At 43.4% G+C, this 23,851-nt stretch overlaps 1 protein-coding gene across 1 annotated transcript in view; it reads right to left on the reverse strand.

The window, feature by feature from the left end:
• TMEM163 (transmembrane protein 163) overlaps positions 1-23,851 on the reverse strand; it is a 220,790-nt gene that overhangs the window by 41,940 nt on the left and 154,999 nt on the right. Inside the window, exon 5 of the mRNA XM_036106950.2 lies at positions 106-202. Within this exon, the coding sequence (XP_035962843.1) occupies positions 106-202 (97 nt within the window). The remainder of the gene's footprint in view (positions 1-105; positions 203-23,851) is intronic.

Consider the following 23,851-nt stretch of genomic DNA (forward strand, 5'->3'; position numbering starts at 1 on the left):
TTCTCGCTCCACCCGCCCGACTTGCCCCAGTAAATCCTTCATGAGAGGTAACACAGGAGGCTAGTACCTCCAGGAAAAACTGTTAAGGAAGAAGAAGGACCTTACCACTTCTGGGAGCAGCCTAGTTGAGAGGTCATGGATGGCTTTGACCACTATACATATGGATGACAGAAGGAATATCACCCCCAGGATGACACAGGCTCTGCAAAGAAACAAAACATTGAGAATCTTAACCGGGCGAAGTCCGCTCCACTCACTTACACAATAATACAACCCCAGGTACTGGGAGCCAACCATAATTCGCCACATGCCCACCAGGAGAAATGATACTGAATCATCTCTAGGATCCCAGGCCAATTTATCAGCAAAACCAACCCCATGGGAAAAGGGCTCACCATCCTACATAATCTCAGAGCATCCCATGAATGCTGGCATGGGAGGAATTTCAAGGATGTTAAATCTATCCCTTCGGCCTGGCAACACAATATGCCGGTTCACCTCCAGCTGGAGGGTTCAGTTTAACAGCAAAGAGTGAGGGCTCTGGCCTGAAACACCCCAAGCTCTACCATTTAACATGCTTGATCTTGGTCAAGCTACTGAACTTCTTTTAGCTTCACCTGTCAAATGGGAATAATATTTTCCACCTGAAGATGAAATGAGCATCAGTAAATAAATAAATAAATAACCCATTAATGTTGGCCTAAACAAAGGAGAAGTCCACTCTGGAGGTCTCTTTCTGATATGACGTGATAGACACCACTGTATTTTCCCAAAGATAAGAAGGAAGAATGATTTGGTAACAACAAAAGATATAGAGTGTTTATGCCAAGAGGAAGCAATTCTTTAAAAAGAAAGGAGAGGAGTGAAGGAAGAATGAGTTCAACTGAGACATTAGCACAGCAGGTGGCAGGAGGAAAACCAGAGGATGCACAGCCAGGGGTGTGGGGTGGGGGCTGGTAGGAAGTCTGGGGGAGCTCAGGACGTAGGAGCTTTCTCTGGCAAACCAGACGCAACAATTTGCAGGAGAAGCAAAGATGAAAAATGAAAGTAAACACGAGGAAATGATGATAGTAATACAGGAGTCAAAACACCAAATGAAAACAAAAATAGAGAAAAATTAACAACTACAATTAGCCCTAAGTCATTTCTATTCCAACCTGATGTCCCCATCACTTGGCAGCCTCCTCAGGCCTTTTCTCTCAACTATCAAATAAAACCATTTTTCACTGTCCATCTTGGATTCCCTTCTCTGGATTAACAGAACAGCTGAAAATTGCCCACATTAACATTGAAGTAACACCTACTTAGTTAGAATCCTAATGAGCCCATGGACAGACATGGTCCCCCAAACCTCAAAGTCAGAAATAAGCGGGTAAATAAGGCTTCTTGGAGCCCACTCAGTAGGCTTTTAATGCACACTCTAGTTGTAGGTTTTAGTCTTTCAAAAACAGACAGAAAGGGATCATTGCAGATTAGTGCATAACACAAAATATAGAGATTGTAGGAAAAGTAATGAACAGGCTGGGGATCTTGGTACAGACTTGAGCAAAAGAGGACCTGGCCCTATGCACCAAAATGGGTGATCCACCATGGGTGGATGAGCCTGGGTTGGGGGGGGACACAGACTCGAGGAAATTTTGACAGTCGCCCAGGGAACTCTCAAATTCAACTGTATCAGAATCTCAGGGAACTCTCAAATTCAACTGTATCAGAATCTCGGGGCGGGGGGGAGGGGGAGGTGAACCCAAGCATCCGCATTTGTTTCAAAAGCTCCCAGGCAATTCCCAGAGACACTGGGGTTGAGAGTCCTGCACCTAGACCTAAGGGGGGGCCCTGCCCTTAGGGAGCTCCCAGTGTGGCGTAGAAAGTCACAACTCCCTGGACAGAAGGCAAGGCGCGAGTGGTCATGGCAGCTCGTGGGGAAGGAAGAGGTCTAATGGTCCCTACGGGATGTGTAGTGTATTTCTTACTGAGCAGCTTTCTCTCTGTGAGGCACAAGTGGGGAAGGCATCACTTGGGTGCTAGACCTTCTATGGACAGTTTATTACAACATCCCCAGGGAGTCTTCATCTCCATACTTCCCTTGGTGGGGGTGGGGGGGACAAACGTCTGAGCTTCTTGCTGACAGGTAACAGTGACGCTGCAGGAACCCGTTTTATTCCAGATCACTGCAGAAACACCACTATAATGCATAAAGAGTGGATTTGAACTCTGTTTATATTTCTTAAGGAGACAAATATAAAGGATGCAATGGTCTCCTTACATACTATCTTGCTTATGTATCTTGAAGCAAAATTACACTACAAATCCCTTAAGGGCAAGAACCGTATTTTTATATCTTGGTACCTACAGGAGCACATGGCAGGTGCCCCATATGCATCTGGAGAGTAGACGGAGTCGCTGATTAAGTAATTACTCGATAATTTCTAAGTGTTCCCCCATGGAGTTTAAGGGGCATCAGCCACTTACCAATACAGATGGGAAGGGGAAGGACACTCCTGATACTTTAGCCAAAATGCCTATTGAATAGCCCACTCTGACGTGTAATGGAAATCAAAAGAAATTGATGGCTTGGTTTATTAAAGTTGAATTTTACAAAAAGTATAATCCTATTTTCTTCACAAATACACCTGCGAATATGCTCAAACATGTTTTAAAGCCCTGTTTTCATCTTCTTTTAAATGTGCTGCAAATTCAAAAAACCATAGTCACCCTTCCTTCAACACTGCTGGGAGCTTGCGTGTCAAAGCTGCTCCCACAGCCTAAACCGGCTATTATTAGCAGAGGGTATGATGCTATTTTTTAACATTTTATTAATAATATATTGTGTTTACACGCAGCTTTGTCCTCAGGCACTCAGAGTTCTGCACAGCAGGGCATAAATGCCCCAGAGGCCACTCACCAGATCAGAGTTTCTGTTTTTCTGCGATTTTTCAGGCTGGGAAGGAAAAAGGTGTGTTCCATAAACGCAAGTGGCCAAGATGGGAAAGTCAAGGATGAGGAGGGCTTGTCCAAGGTCACCCAAGGAGTTTGAAGTCCACTTAGAAATACAACCCGGTCTCCTGACTCCCTCCCAGCAGCCAGCCCCAGTCAACCACCTGGCCACTCGAAGACTCTCGGCTTCCACATCACATCCTCACACCTCCACCGCCCTGGGACTGCGGTGGCCTCCAGGATGCAGGCAAGATCTGGGTCAGGAGCCAACACTACAAATACGGCTGCTTCTTTCTGCAACCGTGTGCTGCTTCCTAGTTTGGGAGGAAGCAGACGGGGGAGTGATGGAGGGTCACTGCCCCATCAGCACGTCACCAGGCGAGGCTGGCCTGGCAAGTAAAGGGCAATGTGTGCGTTGGCCTGACAGCCTGACAGCACTGAGCAGCCAGGTCACTGGAATGAATGCAAATTCCTTCTCGCTCTTGCCCATACCCCAGAGGAGAGAAACATTGAGTCAGGAAAGAGGCAAATACAATGCCTCCGTCAACATAATCCCCCAAATGAACACAGACTGAAGTTGAATTTAAACTCCCCACAGGACCAGTAGTTGTCAAAGAGTGGTCCACGGAACAGCAGCATCAGCATCACCTGGGAACTTGTTAGAACAGCAAATTTTTGAGTCCACCCCAGATCTGCTGAATCAGAAACTCTGGGGATGGGGCCCAGCAATCTGTGTTTCAATAAGCCCTTCCGGTGTTTCTGATGCCGTCAAGACAGAGCCTACACTAGTCTTTCCCAAGACACATTTAATGTCTGAACGGTGACTAGTAAAATCTAGAGAAATGACTAAAGCCACTGGTCATCTTTTTCTTCTGCTAAAGGCTACAGATTACTAATTGTGCACAGCACTGTAATTCTATGAATAACCTTGAAGTAAGCATTAATATTTTTTTGCTGATGAAATTATAAGGGCAAAACGTACGGACAGATACTATCACATCCAAAATGATGTCAGGTTGAAAGTTTGGTCCTTTGTCAATTGTAGGTTTGAAGGCCTGTGATTCACATTAATAAAGCATGAGTCTTATACCAGTTCTAAGTTATTTTCCATCAGATCCAAACAGTCAAACAGGAGAAGTTTTGTCTAGTCATCCTCTAATTTACAAAAGACCTAAAACACAGTAGCCCTGGTAATTAATCAGTTCAGTCCACAGCTTGAAGTATCAATGTTTTATTTATCATCTTTCATCCTGGTGCCCAAAGCACTTGTAATCTGGGCCACTGTTCAAATGTGAAGTAATGAAAAATAAAAGACAGTCAAGTGTTGAGCACAAACATAGTACTTAGGGATGCACAATCTCTGGTGTTATTTTATTCCAGCTAGATTCTCTCTCCCTTCATGCGCTCTGCCATTTTAAATAAAGCCACAAAGTCCATTTGGAGGCAGGGTAAAGGGAAGGAGAAAGTGAGAAATGAATGCTTATGAGCCATTTCTCATTCTCTATAATGTCTATGCCAAACATTGATTCAAGACCACCATCTTCCTCCTTCCCTTGATTCTCCTAAGCTCTAGACCCCACCTCCTTTCACACCCACATTCCCATCTCTCTTCTCTACCTTCATCCTCATCTATCTAGATGCTGCACAGTGAACAGGCTGTGGTGTGAATGGTTCCCCAGGCCAGAGCTCTCCAGGAAAGTGGTCAATGCACTCTCCATGGTAAGATCATCCATCTCCTCAACATGTAACCACCAACTCACATGTAACCACCTTCCACAACAAATGGCCCTTTGTTTATATCTGTATGAATGTACAAGCTAAGACCCACCCAAGTAAAATCTCATTTACACAGGACTTTTTTTCCTAGCTTCAATCATAAAGACAAAAGTCAACATGAGGGATTTATAAAAGAATTAGATTCTACAGCAATGCAGTCCAATAGAATTTCCTGTGATGATGGAGTGTTCTATTCCGCACTGTCCAGTATGGTAGCCACTAACCATATGTGGCTACTGAGTGCTTCAAATGTTGCTAGAGCAACTGAGGAAATGGAATTTTAATTTTAATTACTTTCAATTAATTATAATTTAAATGGCCACATGTAGTGACATATCAGATGGTGCAGTTCTAAAGGTTGCGCTGAAAATACAGATTCATCGGTGTATATGTACATATGTATGTTGTCTATCTCTATACTCTCTATATATTTTCTCGATAAGAAAGAAAGAAAAATGAAGAAAGGGAAGAAGGGAGGATGGGAGAGAAGGAAAGAGGGAGGGAATCCCAAAAGCTACTCATCAGAATCAGGTAAATTAATGTGGGCTGGCAGGGTCTGCTGTTGTAAAGGAGTATCATGTCTTTGGTATTTTCCACTAATGAATGCATCACTTCCCCCCCTCTAGTAAACTCCTCCAACTCCCCAGGTTTACATGCCAAGTCTCACTCTTGTTCTCATCTATTGTCCGTCAATCTCAGCCACAGCTACTGCTCCACCAGGGCTAACTACATTTTTTTAGAAGGGGATTTGTACTTCAGTCATTCACATTTTAAGTTCTACATGCCAAGCCTTGAGGCTAAGGAAAACAATCTATTCGCAGTCTCCTGAGAGCACAAATGTAGCATAGGAAACCTGAAAATCATCATAGGAACTCATTACTTATGAATGTGAAAATGGGCAAGAAACAAAATGAACATAGTAACATGGTGAAATACAACCTGGGGACAGAGTGGGAAGGAAAGATGACTCTGCAGTGTGACATTTTTTTTTAAGATTTTTTAAAAATTTATTTATTTGAGAAAGAGAGCATGAGTGGAGGGGAAAGGCAGAGGGAGAGGGAGAAGCAGACTCCCCACTGAGCAGGGAGCCCAGAACGGGGCTTGATCCCAGGACCCTGAGATCATGACCTGAATGGAAGGCAGACACTGAACTGACTGAGCCACCCAGGCACCCCTGCAATGTGACATTTAAGCTGGGTCTAGAAGAATGGACAGGAATCATTAAGCAGAAAAAATGGAAGGCTAGGGAGGACACTCCATGCAGAGGGGACTTTACGAGCAAAAGTGTGAAGACTTTTGGGGGGCCCTGCTTCAGTGAAAATGCAAAGTAGAGGTGCTGTGCATGGATATGTTCATGTCCCTATTAAAGACAGATCACATGTTAGTCCACAAAACAAGTATCAATAAATCTAGTAAGTCTGAAATCATATCAAGCATCTTTACTGACCAAAATGATATGAAACTAGAAGTCAATTGTAAGAAAATAAGTGGAAAAAAACACAAACACGTGGAGGCTAAACATGCTACTAAGCAACCAATGGTTCAACAAAGAAATCAAAAAGGAAATTAAAAAAAACACCCAGAGACAAGTGAAAATAGAAACACAATGGTTCAAAATCTTTGGGACATAGCAAAAGCAGTTCTGAGAGGAAAGTTTATGGCAATACAGACTACCTCAAAAAATAAGAAAAATCTCAAATCTCAAATAAACAATTGAACTTTATACCTAAAGGAACTAGAAAAGCCCAAAGTTAGTAGAAAGAAGGAAATAATAAAGATCAGAGTTGAAATAAATGAAATGAAAACAAACAAAATCAATGAAACTAAGAGCTGATCATTTGAAAAGATAAAACTGATAAATCTTTAGCCAGATTCATCAAGAAAAAAAAGACAAAATCAGAAATGAAAGAGGAGAATTTACAACTGGTAATACAGAGATACAAATGATTACAGACAATACTAAGAAAAACTATATGCCAACAAATTGGACAACCCAGAAGAAGGGGACAAATTTGTAGAAACATATGATCTTGCAAATCTGAATAATGAAGAAATAGAAAACATGAACAGATTACTAGTAACAAAATTGAAATGGTAATCAAAAATTCCCAACAAATTAAAGTCCAGGACCAGATGTCTTCCTAAGTGAATTCCACCAAACATTTAAAGAAGAGTTAATACCTTGTATACCTGAAACTAATATAACAATGGATGTTAACGATATGAAATTAAAATTAAAAACTTAGTAAAATTTTAAAAAAGAATGAGGAAGGAGGCTTTGGAAAAGCAGGAAAAAAAAGAACTAAAACCTATTCTTCTCAAACTATTACAAAAAATAGAAGAGGAAGGAATGCTTTCAAATTCACTCTATTAAGATCAGCATTGCCCTGATAACAAAACCAGACACTACAAAAAAAAAAAAAAAAAAAGTTATAGGCCAACATCTCTGATGAACATAAATGCAAAAATCCTCAACAACATATTAGCAAACTGAATTCAATAATGCATTAAAAGGATCATTCTCTATGATCAAGTGAGATTTATTCCAGGAATGCAAGCATGGTTCAATATACACAAATCAACAGTATGATACACCACAGTAACAAAGTTAGGGTAAAAATCATATCATCATCTCAGTAGATGCAGAAAAAGCATATGACAAGATTCAATATCCATTCATGATAAAAACACTCAATAAAGTGGATTTAGAGGGAAGATACCTTAACATAAGGGCCACATATGACAGACCTACAGCTAACATACTCAATGGTGAAATGCTGAAAGTGTTTCCTCTAAGATCAGAAACAAGACAAGGATGTCCACTCTCACCACTTTTATTCAACATAGTACTGGAAGCCCCAACCATAGCAATCAGACAAGAAAAAGAAAAGGCATCCAAATTGGTAAGAAAGCTGAAACTGTCACTATTTGAAGATCATGATACTAGATAGAGAAATCCTAAAGATGCCACCAAAAAAAAAAAAAAACCCTCTTAAAAATAATAAATTAATTCACTAAAGTTATAGGATACAAAATTAATACAGAAATTTGTTGTGTTTCTATACACTAATAATGAGGTGGCAGAAAGAGAAATTAAGAAAAAAAAATCCCATTTACAATTAAATAAAAAGAATACAATATCTAGGAATAAATTTAACCAAAGAGGTGAAAGATATGTACTCTGAGAACCGTAAGACAATGATGAAAGAAACTGAAAACAACATAAATAAATGGAAAGATATACCATGCTTATGAATTGGAAGAATATTGTTAAAATACCCACACTACTGAAAGCAATCTACAGGTTCTATGCAATCCCTATCAAAATGCTAACAGCATTTTTCAAAGAGCTAGAACAAAGAATCCTATAATTTGTATGGACCCACAAATACCTCCAATAGCCAAAACAATCTTTAGAAAGGAGAACAAAGCTAAAGGCATCACAATCCCAGATTTCAAAATAGACTAAAAAGCTGTAATAATCAAAAGAGTATGGTGCTGGCACAAAATTAGACACACAGATCACTGGAACAGAATACAGAACCCAAAAATAAACCCATGCTTGAATGGTCAATTAATCTACAACAAAGGAGGCAAGAATACACAATGGGGAAAAGAAGGTCTCTTCAATAAATGGTTTTGGGAAACCTGGATGGCTACATGCAGAAGAATGAAACTGGACCATTTTCTTACATCATACACAAAAACAGACTCGAAATGAATTAAAGACCTAAATATAAGACCTGAAACCATAAAACCACTTAAATGAAAGCACAAGCAGTAAATCGTTGAACATCAGCCTTAGCAATATTTCTCTGGATCTGCCTCCTCAAGCAGGAAAAACAAAAGCAAAAATAAATAATTGGGATTACATCAAACTCAAAAGCTTTTGCACAGTGAAGGAAACCATCAACAAAACAAAAGGGTAATGTATTTAATGGGAGGAGGTATTTGCAAATGATATATCCAATAAGGGGTTAATATTCAAAATATACAAAGAACTTAAACAACTCAGCCCCCCCAAAAAAATAAATAAATAAATACTCTGCTTAAAAATGGGCAGATGACCTGAACAGACATTTTCCAAAGAAGAAATACAGATGGCCAACACACACATGAAAAGATGCTCAACATCACTGATCATCAGGGAAATGCAAATCAAAACCACAGTGAGATATCACCTCACAGCTGTCCAAATGGCTAGTATCAAAAAGACAAGAAAAAACAAGAGTTGGTGAGGATGTGGAGAAAAGAGAACCCTCATACACTATTGGTGGGAATGCAAAGTGGTGCAGCCACTGTGGAAAATGGTATGGAGTTTCCTCAAAAAATTAAAAATACAGATACCATATGATCTAGTAATTCCACTTCCAGATATTTACCCAAAGAAAATAAAAACACTAATTTTAAAAGATATATGCACCCCTATGTTTACTGCAGCATTATTTACAATATCTAAGATATAGAAGCAACTTAAATACCCATCAACAAATGAATAAATAAGACGTGCTATACACAGACACACACACACACACACACACACGACACACACAACGGAATATGACTCGGTCATAAAAAAGGAATGAAATCTTGCAATTCACAACAACATGGACAGACCTAGAGAGTATAATGCTAAGTGAAATGGGTCAGTCAGAGAAAAGACAAATACCATATGCTTTCACTTACATGCGGAATCTCAAAACCAAAGAGCAGAAACAGACCCATAAACACAGAGAACTAGTAGTTGCCATGGGGGGAGGGAATGGATGAAACAGGCAAAGGAGATTAAGAGATACAAACTTCCCAATATAAAGTCAGTCAGTCACGGAGATGAAAAGTACAGCACAGGGAATATAGTCAATAATATTGTAATAACTTTGCATGGTTACAGATGGTAACCACACTTATCATGGTGAGCATTTTGTAGTGTCTATAATTGTCAAATCACTGCATTGTATGCCTGAAACTAATATAATATTGTATGTCAACTGTACTTCAATTTAAAAAATTTTTAATTAAAAAAAAAAAGTGGAGGGGCGCCTGGGTGGCTCAGTTGGTTAAGCAACTGCCTTCAGCTCAGGTCATGATCCCAGAGTCCCGGGACCAAGTCCCACACCGGGCTCCCTGCTCAGCGGGGAGTCTGCTTCTCCCTCTGACCCTCCCCCCTCTCATGCTCTCTCTCTCTCTCTCAAATAAATAAAAATCTTAAAAAAAAAAAAAAAGTGGAGAGGATATTCCTGAAGCATTTGGCATAAGGAGAGCAGCAATGCAAGGGCCACATGAAGAATGTCCCTGTGTCCTGAAAGTCCCCTCAAGATGGTGCAAAACCATGGCTCTTAGATGGTGCAGGGACCAGAGTGTTGTATTTAATATGTACATATTTCAACATACAGTAGGAAAAAACCCAATTATCACCCCAATCCTTCAAAGATATTATTGCTTAGGGGAAAATTAAGATTTCATTTAGGTAAATATTCAGTAAATAACAGCATAAGTGATATGTAGATAGCGCAAAGATCATCAAAGTGAAACACACATTTTTGAGTGATGACAGGAAGTTGCTGGAGGATTTTAAGCAAGGGAGGCCCACAGTGTCATCTGGGCTTCACAAAGACCCTCTGACTGTGGGTGGGGTTTGACAAGAGTGAAGGGAAACACTAGAGGCAAGGGATCAGCTGGGAGACAACGCTAGTGGCCAAGAAAACAAAGCGATGACTCCCTACACAGGGGCCAGGACAGCTAAGAGGGGTCGACAGGCAAAGACACTGAGGGGCCTAAACTGATGGAACTCAGGAACCAACTGGATCTGGACAGTGGGGAAGAACACAAGGACAACCCTGATTTTGAGACTGGCCAAAGGAGAAGAGGTGGCGCACGTTCCTGAGCAGGTAGTGTGAGGTTGGAGTCGGGGCTGGCAGGGAGTCTCCTTGGGACTTGCTAAGCTTGAGGACAAATGTCCAGCCAGCCAGATACCCTGAGCCTAGCCAAAGAGGCATCTCCTGAGCCCGGCCTCCCAAGGCCATTTTCCTGGGGCCCCTACATCTCACGCCATTGTTTCTGGGGTGTGGAGAGGTAGAAGGAGAGACAGGAACAGGAAACGGCCATCCTAATAGTTGCCAAACCCTACCCAGTACCTCTGCTTCCAATACACACCACAAGGGGAGTGCATGCTGAGACTCACGACCCAGGCTCTTTCAATCCATCAACCAATACCAATCAACACCTATTACGTTCTAGTGCAAGGATTCAGCAGCAAACAAGAAAGTGAGTAATTTCTTGCTCTCATGGAGCTTACACAGCAAGAGTCAGACAATAAGAACGTGAGCAAATAAGCACAGGGTGCAGAAAGCAGCATAAAGGAGGAGAATAATGAGAGTGCCATTTTATATACAGTAGTCAACACTTCTGTCTGATGACAGGACATCTGACCAAAGACCTAGAAGAAAAGAGAGTGAGCTGTGCAGCTACGTGGGAAGAGCACCGTGGACCGAGGGAACAGAGGGCAAAGGCTCCCATGGAGGAGGAAACCAGGCTTATTCAGTGAAGAGCTACGAGGCCAGCACGGCTGGAATACAGCATCCATGCAGGGCCTCAAGGTCATACCCAGGACTGGGGCCTTTATTCTGAGTGGGACAGGAAACCAACAAAGGATTGATCAAAGAAATGACTTAAAAAGGATGGTGATGGCCACGCTGTTGCTAACAGGCCAATGGAAGCAGGAAGACCAAAGAGAAGGTAACTCCAATGAACCTCGAAAGAGATGATGCTAGCAGAGGGCAGAAGTGGAGGCAGGGAGGGGCTGGTTTCTACCAGTTCCTGTGAGATACAAGGCAGATCCGCTGGTATCTCACTATTTTCAACCTAGTGAAGTAAGCAATGGACTGGTGGGTTTTAGAAAGATTTGAAAAGGACTTTCAGGGCGAACCTCTGTTTCTCAGGAGAATAAAAACATCCGGAATCACTACTTAGACAAACTGGTTATTCAAAGTGAGCCACTGAAGAATTTTCAGTGTTAGATCAATTATCAATTTCAACTTTTTCTTAAGTATTTACTCAATGTATAACTACTTGTCTATGCATAGAACATGATAACAGCCTCTACAGAAAACACAGGGGAAAGAGAGGCTTGCTTTTCCCTTCATACCCCATCATGCTTTTTGTTTCTTTTTTAAACAATGTGCAAGTACCACCTATTAAAATAAACACTACGTCAATCTTGAGACTGAGGGAGATATCTCCTGAGGGTTTACCAAGTGCCAAAAAGCCTCCTCTGCACTAGATAGAATGACAAGACAGTCCTTCTCCTCAAAGAGTAGAGAAAGGTGGCATTTAAGTCACACAGGAATCTTCTAGAGAAGTTGAGATTTGAGGTGACTTTGAAAGAACCAAAAGAAGCTAGCTTGGTAAGCAGCAGTGAAGAGTATATTCTAGGAAAAGGGAAAGTATGTGCAAAGGCATTATCAGAATTCACTTGGTCAGCACATTTTCACTACAAACCCACTTTGTGCTAGGCACTGTTCTAGGGAGCAAATCATGCAGACACATGGGGTTAGAAGCTTCCAGGCACAGACAGGAGCAAGGCTCTGAGGCAGAAGACTGCTTGATGTGATCCAAGAACGTCAAGGCAGCCAATGGACTGAAGAGGAGTGAGAAAGAGGGCAAGTGGTGGATGTGAGGTCAGAGGGCAAGGGTCATGCAAACTTTCGGAGCCACTGGAAGGATTTAGGCTTTTATAAGGATAGGAAGCCCCTGGAGGCTCTGACTTGGGGATGCCGTGATGTCACATGTTCTAACAGGATCACTGCTGCCTGGCAAAGGCAACCAGGGAGAGCAGTTAAAGGTCATGCAGTGATACGGGTGAGAGAGTGACAACTGATAGGTCCTGGACCAGGACTGCAGCATGGAAGGGGTGACCCATGGGACATATTCTGATTTCAAGTTTTGGTCTGGTCAGGGATCCACTCTGAAGGTACTGTTGACAAGTTTTGCTCATATATAGTTGAAGTAAACAAGACTCAATGATTCAAGGTTTGTGACCTGTGAAAAGTGAAGGATGGAGATGCCATTTCCTGAGCTAGGGAAGACCCCAAGAGATGCAGGTTTCTTTGGGAGGTGGCAGGGGGGGATCAGGAGTTCAGTTTGGGACACGCTAAGTTTGGAATGTCTGCTAGGCATCCAAATGGAGGTATTGAGAAAGCAGTTGGAGATAAAAAGTTTAGTTTCAGAGAGAAGTTCAAGTGGGGACATAAACTGGAGTCATCAGCACACAGATTGTGTTTATATCCTTGAATGTGGATGAGATCAGGGTTTCAAGAATCCCAAGTGCCTGAATAAGGCTGGAGTAAAGGTTCCATGAAGGGTCCTAGCCAGGAAGCTGGGCAGGTAGGTGTGCAAGGGTCAACACCTAAGAACCTCACATACCAAGCTAAGGTGTAGACCCTCTCTTATGAAAACCATGCAGAGCCCCTGACTGCTTTGGAAATGGTGGAGTAAGAGGATTCAATTTGCATTTTCAACAGCTGACTGGGGCAGGACCCATCATGAACATCTGCTGGAGGCTGCTCTGCACTGCATCCCTGCTCCTTTCAGGGGTTATGGGCCTCAATCCTCCTTTCCAGCCCCACTGTCCTCAAGGGGAGAACTGATGGTAAGTGCACCCTGCCCTTGAACCAAGCTACCCAACCCAAGCTTGGGCTAATCAGATATTCTTCCCCTGGACTTTGAATCAATCATAAATGATAACAAGGACTGAAAACAGAGATGCTTCATCCCACTGTAGAGATGACCGGGATCAAGCTCAGCTGGGACTCAACCGGAGTGGTTAACCAACGTCCCTCTGGGTAGCCAGGCTTCCTGCAGAACGGCTGACTCCCCCAGAGCAGGTGTTCCCTGAAAATCAGGTAGAAGCTGCGGGGGCTTCCTTGGAAGTCATGCAGCATCTTTCCAGAGCATTCTGCTGGTTACAAGTAGCCTGCTGAAACTAAAGGGAGGGGAGAGAGATGCCACCTCTTGATGGGAAAATAACAGGAGAATATTGGGAAAGGCCACATACTAGGTTAGTAAATCCTTTGTTTCTGGAGACTTCCTTGCCCTAGGGCCAAGGTAGTTCCTGCCAAGAGCCAGGTTCTGCACAGCAGTGGACAAGGGGTTGGAAGGCAGAAGAAACGGAGAAGGTCAATTCCCAGTAGGCCCATGGTATATTGTATCATTGTTCCCAACAAACTTGATCCTACACATTCCTTCCCTTGCCATGTGCTTCTCACACTTCTGTTTAGGGCAAGTGTGCATCCCACCCACTGTCAGGCTTGGACACGTGGCTTGGCCAACAGAGTGTGAGTAGAGGTGTCATACACCACATACACCACTCCTGAGCAAGAGCTCTGCATGGTTGGCTTGGCCCTATTCTGTCCTGTGAAATAAGCAGAGCAATCCTCAGAGAGGAGCTATTTCCCCAGCCTAAGACCTGGACTAAGAACTCATGTGGAGCACGGCTACCATCAAACCTCAGCTTAAGTGGGAAATGATTGAGAAATTAATATTTGTGGTTCAAATCACTGAGATTTGGAGGATGTTTGTTATTGCAGCAAAACTGACAGATACAAGGTTCTTGAAAGAGAAAAATCTGACATTAGCAGCAGGGCGCCTGGGTGGCTCAGTCAGTTAAGTGTCTGACTCTTGATTTGAGGTCAGGTCATGATCTCAGGGTTGTGAGACTGAGTCCCACATCGGGCTCCACGCTCAGTGGGGAATCTGCTTGAGATTCTCTCTCTCCCTCTGCCCTTCCCCCCTCCCCTCAAATAATAATTTTTTTTTAAACTATCTCAAAAAAGCACCACCTAGACCTGAAGCAGGTGGCTGGCTGTTAAGAATCACATCACGACAGAACAAACTATCTGAGGGCAGCTCTGTTGCTGCAGACAGGAATCCACTCAAAGTTTAGTCCACCCTGAAGAAGCAGGCAATCCCACTGTCACAGACACATACAGAAAACCACTTCTGAATGAATACTCTCACTAAATCAAAAAACATACACACACACACACACACACAGATGGATAGAAGCTTCCTTATGATCCTCGCAACTCCCACCCCTGGGGTAGATGCATCAGGCACCAATCCTACCATTCTGTCTCTGTGGGAAGTGAAAAGCTCTGCACCTTCAGGACACATGCTTATCAGCACGATGTGGTTAACTGAATCTTTTATTTTTTTTCATCCCTAAAAAATACTCTATCATTTCCTCGGTAACGTATTCTCCAGTGTTGCTAGCCTACTTGATTACAGTATTTAAAGTAATTGGCTTAAGCTGTACATTCACTTTGATCCACTCCTGGGAATCTATCCCTAAAGAACAAGCTTTTTGCAGAAGAATGTTCATATAGCAGCATTATTTATATTGAAAAGTGTAAAAGTTAAATGTGCCACAGAAGGAGTGTTGAAGTAACTGTGATACATCAATTCAGCCGACTGTTAAGTGCTATGCTATTTAAGAGTGCTTTTGTCAATAACAAAAAAGGGTCCAAATGATAAAATATTAAGTGAAAAAGCAGGATATAAAATCTTATGTATACAGATGAGAAATACATAATACAAATACATCTAATCTAAACCAGAGGAACATTTTTGGCAGAAAATATACTAAAAAGTAACAACACTAAGAAGATGGACTTCCTCTCCTTTTACTTTTCTGTACTTGTGCTGTACTTTTATAATGAAAAGACAGTTTCTAAAAATGCCTTCTCCAGCTACATCACTTTTAACATTTCCTTTTATTGTATCCTGGTTACAACATCGAATGCTGCTATCAAGTCTCAAGCTTGGTGTAAATTAATCCAGTTTTAACTGAGCATCTCCTGTGGGTCCTGCACCGTGAGGAAGCGCAGGTAGATGCTGTTTTCTTGGGTGGGTTTCCACACTGTTGTTGGGACAATATAGTAAGCTTCTATCCACGCTCTATTGTGCATGTCTTCTTCTCCAAGACTTGGAATTTTTCAATTATAAGATAGAATTGGTAAAAAAAAAAAAAAATAATAATAATAATAATAATAATAAAAATACTTCCCTCCCAAAATTGTGAACATAAATAATGGGTAAAATGCTACATGTCAGTAAGATGATACTGAACATAGGTAAAATGCTGAAGATACTGTTTCTAATTTGATCCTATAGCACTTTCTTCCATAACTGGGACTTCTGGTAAAACCCACCACTTAGCACACCCCGTCTGAAGCAGAATCTTAGGGGCAAGTTCTATGGATATGAATTCTCTACAGCAAACACCCCCTGGCATGTGGGGCAGGAGTTTGTGACTTTCAGAGAACTCTCAGTGACTTGTGGGCTTCTCATCAATGCTGCCTTTGACAAGTTAGAAGGACTGAGAGAGGGGGATTCTGGGAGAGAGCGGAGGAAAGCCTCGGAAAAGTCCACGGCCTGACCAGCATTGTAAAGCCTGTCAATAGTTGAGTTGGGACTCAAATCTAAATCTGAGCCCTGAAACATAGACAAGCTGGAATTTTCCTTAGGTGGGTGTTCTGTCCATTTCTCTCTCTCTCTCTCTCTCTCTCTCTCTCTCTCTCTCACACACACACACACACACACACACATACACGTTGCACAGAGTTTTATGTCCAGAATGTTTTAACTTAAACAGTAGCACTGCTGAAGTCACTAAGTTGGGAGTGGGGCTCAGGAGTCTTGGGTTCTAGATCTATCAATGCCACTAATTTAGGGAAAAATACAAAAATAGTAAAACCTTTATAGAGCTCAGTCTCCTTATTTGAAAGTTAGCAACTTCGACTTAATTACCAAGGCCCTGACACTCTAAAAATCTAGTCTAAATATAGCAGTGGGAATTCTGGCTCACTAAAGATTTTTATTTTAAATCAATCGGTTTGAGACACAGATTTATTTGCATAACTAAAATTTAAGTGAACAGTAGGTATTATTTACCTACTGGCAAGTTAGGAGGAAAAAAAATACAAGTTTCACACTGAGCAATGTGTGAATTATGGGCTTCCTTTCATATATTACTCCAGAGCTGTCAGATGGCAAAAAAAGATTCACCATGTTTTTGGCTGAATCTTACTTATTTCTGCAACTTCTTTGTGACCTATACACTCTACTATTTTGAAGGGCTGACATTTCCCAGAGTAAGAGAGAAAAAATAGATAATACAAAAAGAGAGTGTTTTAAAAGAAAATGTTATTCATCCATTGAGTTGGCAAACTGGTTTTCTAAACAGAAGAATGATTTTAAATTATTTGAATATTAAAATACTACAGACTCACTCTATTATAACTTGGGAAAAGCACATTAATGATTAATCCTAAAGCCTTCGCCCAAAGGAGCTAGTTCCTATAAATTCTGCAACTTCGAGCTACACTAATCTCTCTTATTAGATTCATAAAACGCTAAGGCTTCCCTTTAATACACAGATCTGCATTTACATGGGCCACTGATTTGGTCCCTAAATCAGTAGTGCAAATGGAAAACATCACCCATCCCACCATCTTAAGAGATCAACATTAGTGTTTACACATCGGTTATCATCCTGCCTATCTTAGGAACGGAGAAATTAAGGAACCTAAATATAACCTGCTGTAGTGCTGAATAAATACAAGGACAACTCAAAGTAAACATGGGGTGGGATCACCTGAAATACTGCAGGGGGCTAGGAGGTGTAGCAGATGGTCTGGAAGCCACCCTCTGTCCTCTGCGCCAGCTCAGGCTGCAGTCGCTGGCCCAGGGAACGGCCCTGTGCTCTCCGACAGGGTCCCAGCCGACGGTGGCAAGGGCTACACTTCTCAGAGGCTGGTGGCGTCCAGCCCCCACTACAGAAGCAGCCACAGACCACATCTTCACTGGTTTTTCCTTCCCCCGTCTACTTCCCTCTCCCCCCCTCCTCCCTTCCCTCTCCAGCTCTGCTCCCTGGGATCATTCCTGGAATCATTGCCCCATCAACCACCTGCAGCCAGGTCTTCGGCGAGAACATGAAAGATGAACTCAGAGCCTGAGCGCACACATCCACACGAGCAAACCAAATGTGGATCCTGGACAGCAGCGTCAACATTCTCCCATTTTTGCGGATTACATCTGCCCAGGGCCCTCAGAACTGGGCCACTCTTCCAGACTCAAATGTCCAACCAATTGGGCACAACTGTTCAAGGAATTTATCATTCCCTATTATCTTGTAAGAAACTCCCAGATCTAAAAGCAAGGCTAGGAATACACCAAGGTCAATAGAAGGGAGACTTTCTCCCTTGGAATCATTGCATGTCTGCCTCTGAAAGCCACTGCCTTCCCCCTCCACTGGCGGCAGTCTTTAAGATCTGGTGTGGCGCCTGACTCCGATCAGCACAGAAACCAAAGAAACAAGATGGAGGCAGAAACAAGGCGGAGGCAAAGAGACAGGAGCTCCCTGCAGCCAGATGAACAGAGAGAGTCTGGCACTAGTCCCTCCTGATGGCTGGCACTGTCCCGAATGGCAGGAAGGACCTGAGGGCTCAGTCGTCTGGAAAAGCTCAATTGGGAAGGCAGGAAAGGGGAGCGATGTGAGCAATCTCTAAAACACATGAATGTCCGCCGCACGGGGGCAACCACAGGGAGAAACAGGTGTGTGGAACCACGTGCCGAACGGCATTGGGGGCCACATTTCGGCACCAAGGAGAGGCAAAGACTGTTCACATGACCGGTCCCACATGAGCATACTCATCTGAAAGGCAAACTCTCATACCAGTGTAAAATGGGGGGAACAGAGGGAAAAAACCTTGCCATAATTTATCTAAGTACCACCTTAGAGAAGGGAGGAAGGGACCATTGTAATTTTTAAGATTCTATTTTCAAGCAATCTCTGCCCAACGTGGGGTCCGCACTCACAACCCCAAGATTGAGAGTGGCATGCTCCACTGACTGAGCCAGCCGGGCGCCCCGGGGAGGACGACTGTAAAAAGACAGCCTGTCACTCGTGGTTGATACTGCCACACATTCCCCCAAAAAGAGAATCAAAGCAATGTCCTAAAAATGACTGAATTGTCAATTTGCTAATTAAGGACGTGGACCGTTCTTGTGAGGACTGATCATACAGGACTTCTGTGAAATCCATCATAATGCCTGGACCACGGGCAGCACCTGTGAGAGCCCCGCTGAGCCCCGCCCCCCCCGCTCCCCAAGGCGGAAGGGCAGAGCTCCAAGTGTGGGCTCCAGAACCGGCGTCTGGTTACACTGCAGTGTCAGCACTCACCGGCAATGTACGACCTCGGGAGAGCTCCTTAACCTCTCTCTGCCGCATTTCTATTGTCTGTGTAATGGGACAGCAGTAGGAATGTTGTGAGTTAACTCACGTACAGAGCTTATTAGCACAGTGCCCAGCGCCAAGTTTAGAAAATCAAAAGTGAGTCATTTGGATGATGCACAAAATGTAACTGATCCAAATGCAAACTCCTCTCGTGTTCTTGGCTCACACTCCCACGTACCTGTGATAGGGGGCCTAGAGCTCACCTCCCCAAGTCCAGAATGCCTCCTCATCTGCAGCCTCACTCTCCCATGACTAACCCTGTGGCCCAGTAAGGGCAGAGAGTAAGCTCACCTTCAGAATCAAATTGTAGCAAGCAGGTCTACCCAGAGCCACTGACGAAGGGACCGTGCCAGGTAACCTCTTGGTCTCCAATTGACTGCTCACCGGAATCATCTGTGGACCCTTTAAAAATTCAGACGACTGGGTTCCACCTTAAAATTTCTGACCCCATAGTAGGGCCTAGGCAGGAGTTGTTATTTCCCAGTGTTTTGTGTTTATTTTTACAAAGCTCTCCGGGTATTTTATGAAGCAAGAGGCTAGAGAATTTTTGGTCTACAGCACAGGTGAGTCAGTGGTTCCCAACCAGAGGGATCTTGTTCCCCAGTGGACAAGGGGACATTTAGCAATATTTGGAGACATGTTCTACTGAAGCGCCTTGGGGCAGGGATACCACCGGCATCTAGTGACTGAAGCCCAGGGGTGCTGATGAGCATCCTACTATACACAGGACAGCCCCATACAACGAAAAATTATCCGGTCCAAAATGTTAGCCATGCCAACCATGCACATGACATGTCAGCATGTGAACCCTGCTCCATGTCCTTTTCAGGGTGTGGCGTTCTCTTGGTGGTGCCCAGGGAACAGACACCGGCTTCCCAATTTCATCAATGGGGCCAACCCACAGAGCCAAGAGAACCAAACCAGGTAGCATACGTTGGACTGATGAGGAATAGTTTTGAAAGAGCACTGATGAGTTCACACAAAACACCATAACCTCTGTGCACAAAAGGGTGAACATAAATGTCTTTTAGGAAGAACACACCAGCAATCCTGACATTGGAGACATGTCAGATGACAGAGCTGCTCCTTTTGACCAGTGGGTTCCAGCCCTGCATGACGAAGAACACCTACTAAGTGGGAGGCACCGGGGAGAGGCTTTGTCTACACTACCCCATTCACTGCTCACAACTGTCCGTTAAGACAGATATTATCGACCACCAGGAGCAGTTGAGCAAACCAAGGTTCCAAGAGTTTAAGGAGCGTGTTTAAGGCTGCCAAGCTGGGCTGTGGATCTCATCCATCTGTAGGACTAGAAGTCCATGCTGAGGCCACCCAGCAACCTGCTTCTCATCTCGTTCTGCATCTTTGTCCCTCTAAAGCATGACCTAAGGCACCTATCAGACCTTACACACCACGGCCCCACCCTGGATCTGTGGAAAGATTCTGGAGAGGAAGGGCACAGATTCTGGGGGCTTTTGAAGCTTCCCCAAGGACTCCTGAGCACCTTGAGTCTGAGAACCGGACACTCCTTTGACGGGCTTTGTTTGTCTGAGCATCTTACCAAGACTGGTTATTGGGGCTTTTTTCCTACAGAAGGCAGAGACTGACTGTTGATAAAGCCCACCACCCAATTCCCCTGAAGAGAAAAGAAAACAAAACAAAAAATGCTGGCTCAATGGATCAGAGAGAAAAGAAATATTTGAATTTGTATCCCTTTATAGCTAGTTCCAATGAGAAGAAATGAGTATCACCTAAGCAGGCTGGTCTTGTAAACTATTCCGTCACTAACAGTATCTGAAGGGCCAACATGTTGGGGTTTTGTGGATCCATGGATTGGATAATTTGCTCCCCCAAAATCCCACAATGGGGGCACATTTGTAAATCATCCGCTGTGCCTCTGTGCAGGCCTCAGATCTAACAGAGACTTTATCAACTGGGCCCATTATTTTGCCAACAACAGAAGCAGTCTTGTAGGGATAAGTTGCCAGCCACATGGGGCGAATGATTATGGGAACAACAAAAAGGAAAGTCATGTATTATTCCCACTGTCATATTCTACTGCCTTAGCTAAGGCTCATTACAATTTGCCCTATTGCTATAAGTACCCTGTTTTACTCTAATTTGTCTGCCCCGTAATTATGAATTAAGGTAACCTGCCACTGCTTTTTTTTTTTTAAACAAAGGGGAAGGAAAGATCAGATTCCATACGTGTTGAAAGAGAAATGCCGTGTGGCTCTGAGCAGTCCTGGCAATGCCCACTCCTTTCCTAATTACCAGCCCATTGGCTTCCTGACAGATGGAAAAGAATGACACCGCCCCTCACAGAGCTTATATAATGAGGCCCTTGGTAATCACAACTTGACGTTCAAGCTGCACCATTAATGCTAGAGGTGGTTCAGCCAAATTAGAGAATTAGGGTCTGTGAATGAAGACTGACGCATGTATACACAGTAATTTTTTTAACCATTAACATGCTTTGTGAAAAAAAGGCTTCCAATTCAAAATCATGAAAGACATATGTAATTTGCACCCCTCACTGACTTAATAGCTTGTCAGTGGGTGTGGAGGTGGGGGTTTGGAGTGTGCATGCTATCACTGAACTATGACATCATAGAATAAAAACATCACCAGAGGTCAATTAAGAGAATTATTCATGGACTTGTTAAAAGGTCACATGCCAAAAACTTCACTTAACAGAAAGGAGCTGAGGTGTGGCATTCAATTTTTTCTTTTTTTTTAACTCAGAGATCATTGCAAATGGGGACAAGCAAAATCTCACTTATAAATAAAGCTGTGACTAATGTCTTTCAAATCCCAATATTGAGAAAATTACTAGGGCACTTCTGCACCCCCTCTCAAACCCCCCCAACTTCTCAGGCACCTACTGTCACCACTATCCTGCCGCCTTCCTCTGCCTTAGGCAAAGGAGCAGATATGTAATTCATCTTGGTAATGATGAATTGTGTGGCCTCTTCCAGGCACTTAGTGGACCTGTATGGATAAATGGTTCTTCCCATGTGCAAAGGAATAAAGGTTCCATTAACAGAGAAATGTGAAGAAGGGGGGGGAAGGACCCTCAATTCCAGCCTAAGTCGTATTACTCCAGTGGTTTGCAACCACCTATCCCACCACCACCCTGGGGAGACATTTGGCACTGTCTGGAAACATTTTTGGTTGTCACAACCGGACGGAAGGTGCAAGTAGTGTCTAGTGAGTAGAGGCCAGGGATGCTGCTAAATATTCCATGATGCACAGGACAGCCCTGAAGCAAATCATTATCTAGCTCAACATGCCAACAGAGCTAACGTTGAGATACCCTAATGTTGAGATATGATCTACTCCATAGTTTAGAGCCTCAGAACCCAAGTGTGGCTCACTGACCAGCAGCATTGACATCATCTGGGAGCTCGTTAGACTCTCGAGTCCTTCTCCAGTCCTCCTGAACCAGAATCTGCATTTCAACCTCCCAGAATGATTTTAAGTGCATTAAAATTTGAGCCACACTCACTTAGAACAATGGTTCTCAAAGTTGGCTGCTCACTGGAATCACATGGGTAGCTTGATGAGCATCAAGAGTTTTAAAAGCTCCTCCGATTCTCATGTGTAGCAAATGTAAGAATCACTGTCTTCGAATACGTTAATCAGTGCTGCTCAAAGTGTGATCTCCGGACCCGCAACATCAGCAGCACCTGGTACCTTGTTAGAAATGCAAATTCCGGGCTTAATTCCATCCCTCCTGATCAGACCCTCTGGGGTGGGCCCAACAGCATGGGCTCTGACAAGTCCTCACAGGATCGTGGGGGCCCTGAGTCTGAGCAGCACTGCAGTAAATAACGTGCCCCCAGCCACCTAGCAGTTTTTTATCATTTTGAACTTTATCACTGTGTTCTCCTACTCATTACAAAATCAGTCCCTGAGCAGCATTGCGGGGGCCCTAGTTTCCTTTGCTGTGGCCCTGTAGATACTGTATGAAGGTGTGCCCAATGCAAGAGACGTTTTGCTTCTGAGACTGACCTCTGGGTTAAAGGTGCAAGTGTACACAGTTTAGAACCACTCAAAGGAACTTGGACCTCTAAGTCTACATTTGGGGAAAATCCCACTGAAGATGCACGTGCCACCTGCACCTGCCCCACACACCGGACAGCAAGGTGGACACCACTTGTGAAACACTCCCGAACCTGCCCTGGCTCCTGGTTGGACTTCACGGGGCATCTCCCCCACTCAGTCTTCCAGACCGGGAGGGTGTGTGGAATCCAGAAAAGCTTTCCAGAGAAGGGTGTGTCTTTCAGGGCAGTAAGGTGAACAGAAGTGGAGTGATGAGCCAACAGGAAGGAGAACTTCAGAGAACAAGTAGGTAGGAAAGCTGCAGGCATGAACACAGCACAACAAATTCGTCCACCAGGCTAGAGAAAGGATTCCTGCAGAGAAAAAAACTGGAGAGATGGTTTGGGCCAGGTCTGGGATGTCCCCCAGGTGTGACTGCTTCCAGCACCAACCACAGTTCTGGGCATCAACCTTTCATCCGTTTCAAAGCTCGATTTGCTCAGCCTACAGTTAGTCAAAAACCATGGCTACTTTCACTCTTCACATTGAGCACTATCTTTTCTGATGCCAGTACAGAAGAAAGCCATTTTTCCCTGGCTTAATGAAAGAAAGGGACATTTCAGTATCACTTTGCATGACGATAGAATTTTATAAAGCTACCCGATTTGTAAAATATTTTAAGGAAAATAGTTATCCATGTCAAGCATCTCTCAGAGAGGAGCTTAATTAAAATCCACTGTACGACTTTGCTAGACAAATCGACGGCCTGACATGAGCCTTTATGCAGTTAATAAAATCACTATA

The sequence above is a fragment of the Halichoerus grypus genome, chromosome 4 (genome assembly GCF_964656455.1).
Source record: "Halichoerus grypus chromosome 4, mHalGry1.hap1.1, whole genome shotgun sequence".
NCBI lineage: Eukaryota > Metazoa > Chordata > Mammalia > Carnivora > Phocidae > Halichoerus > Halichoerus grypus.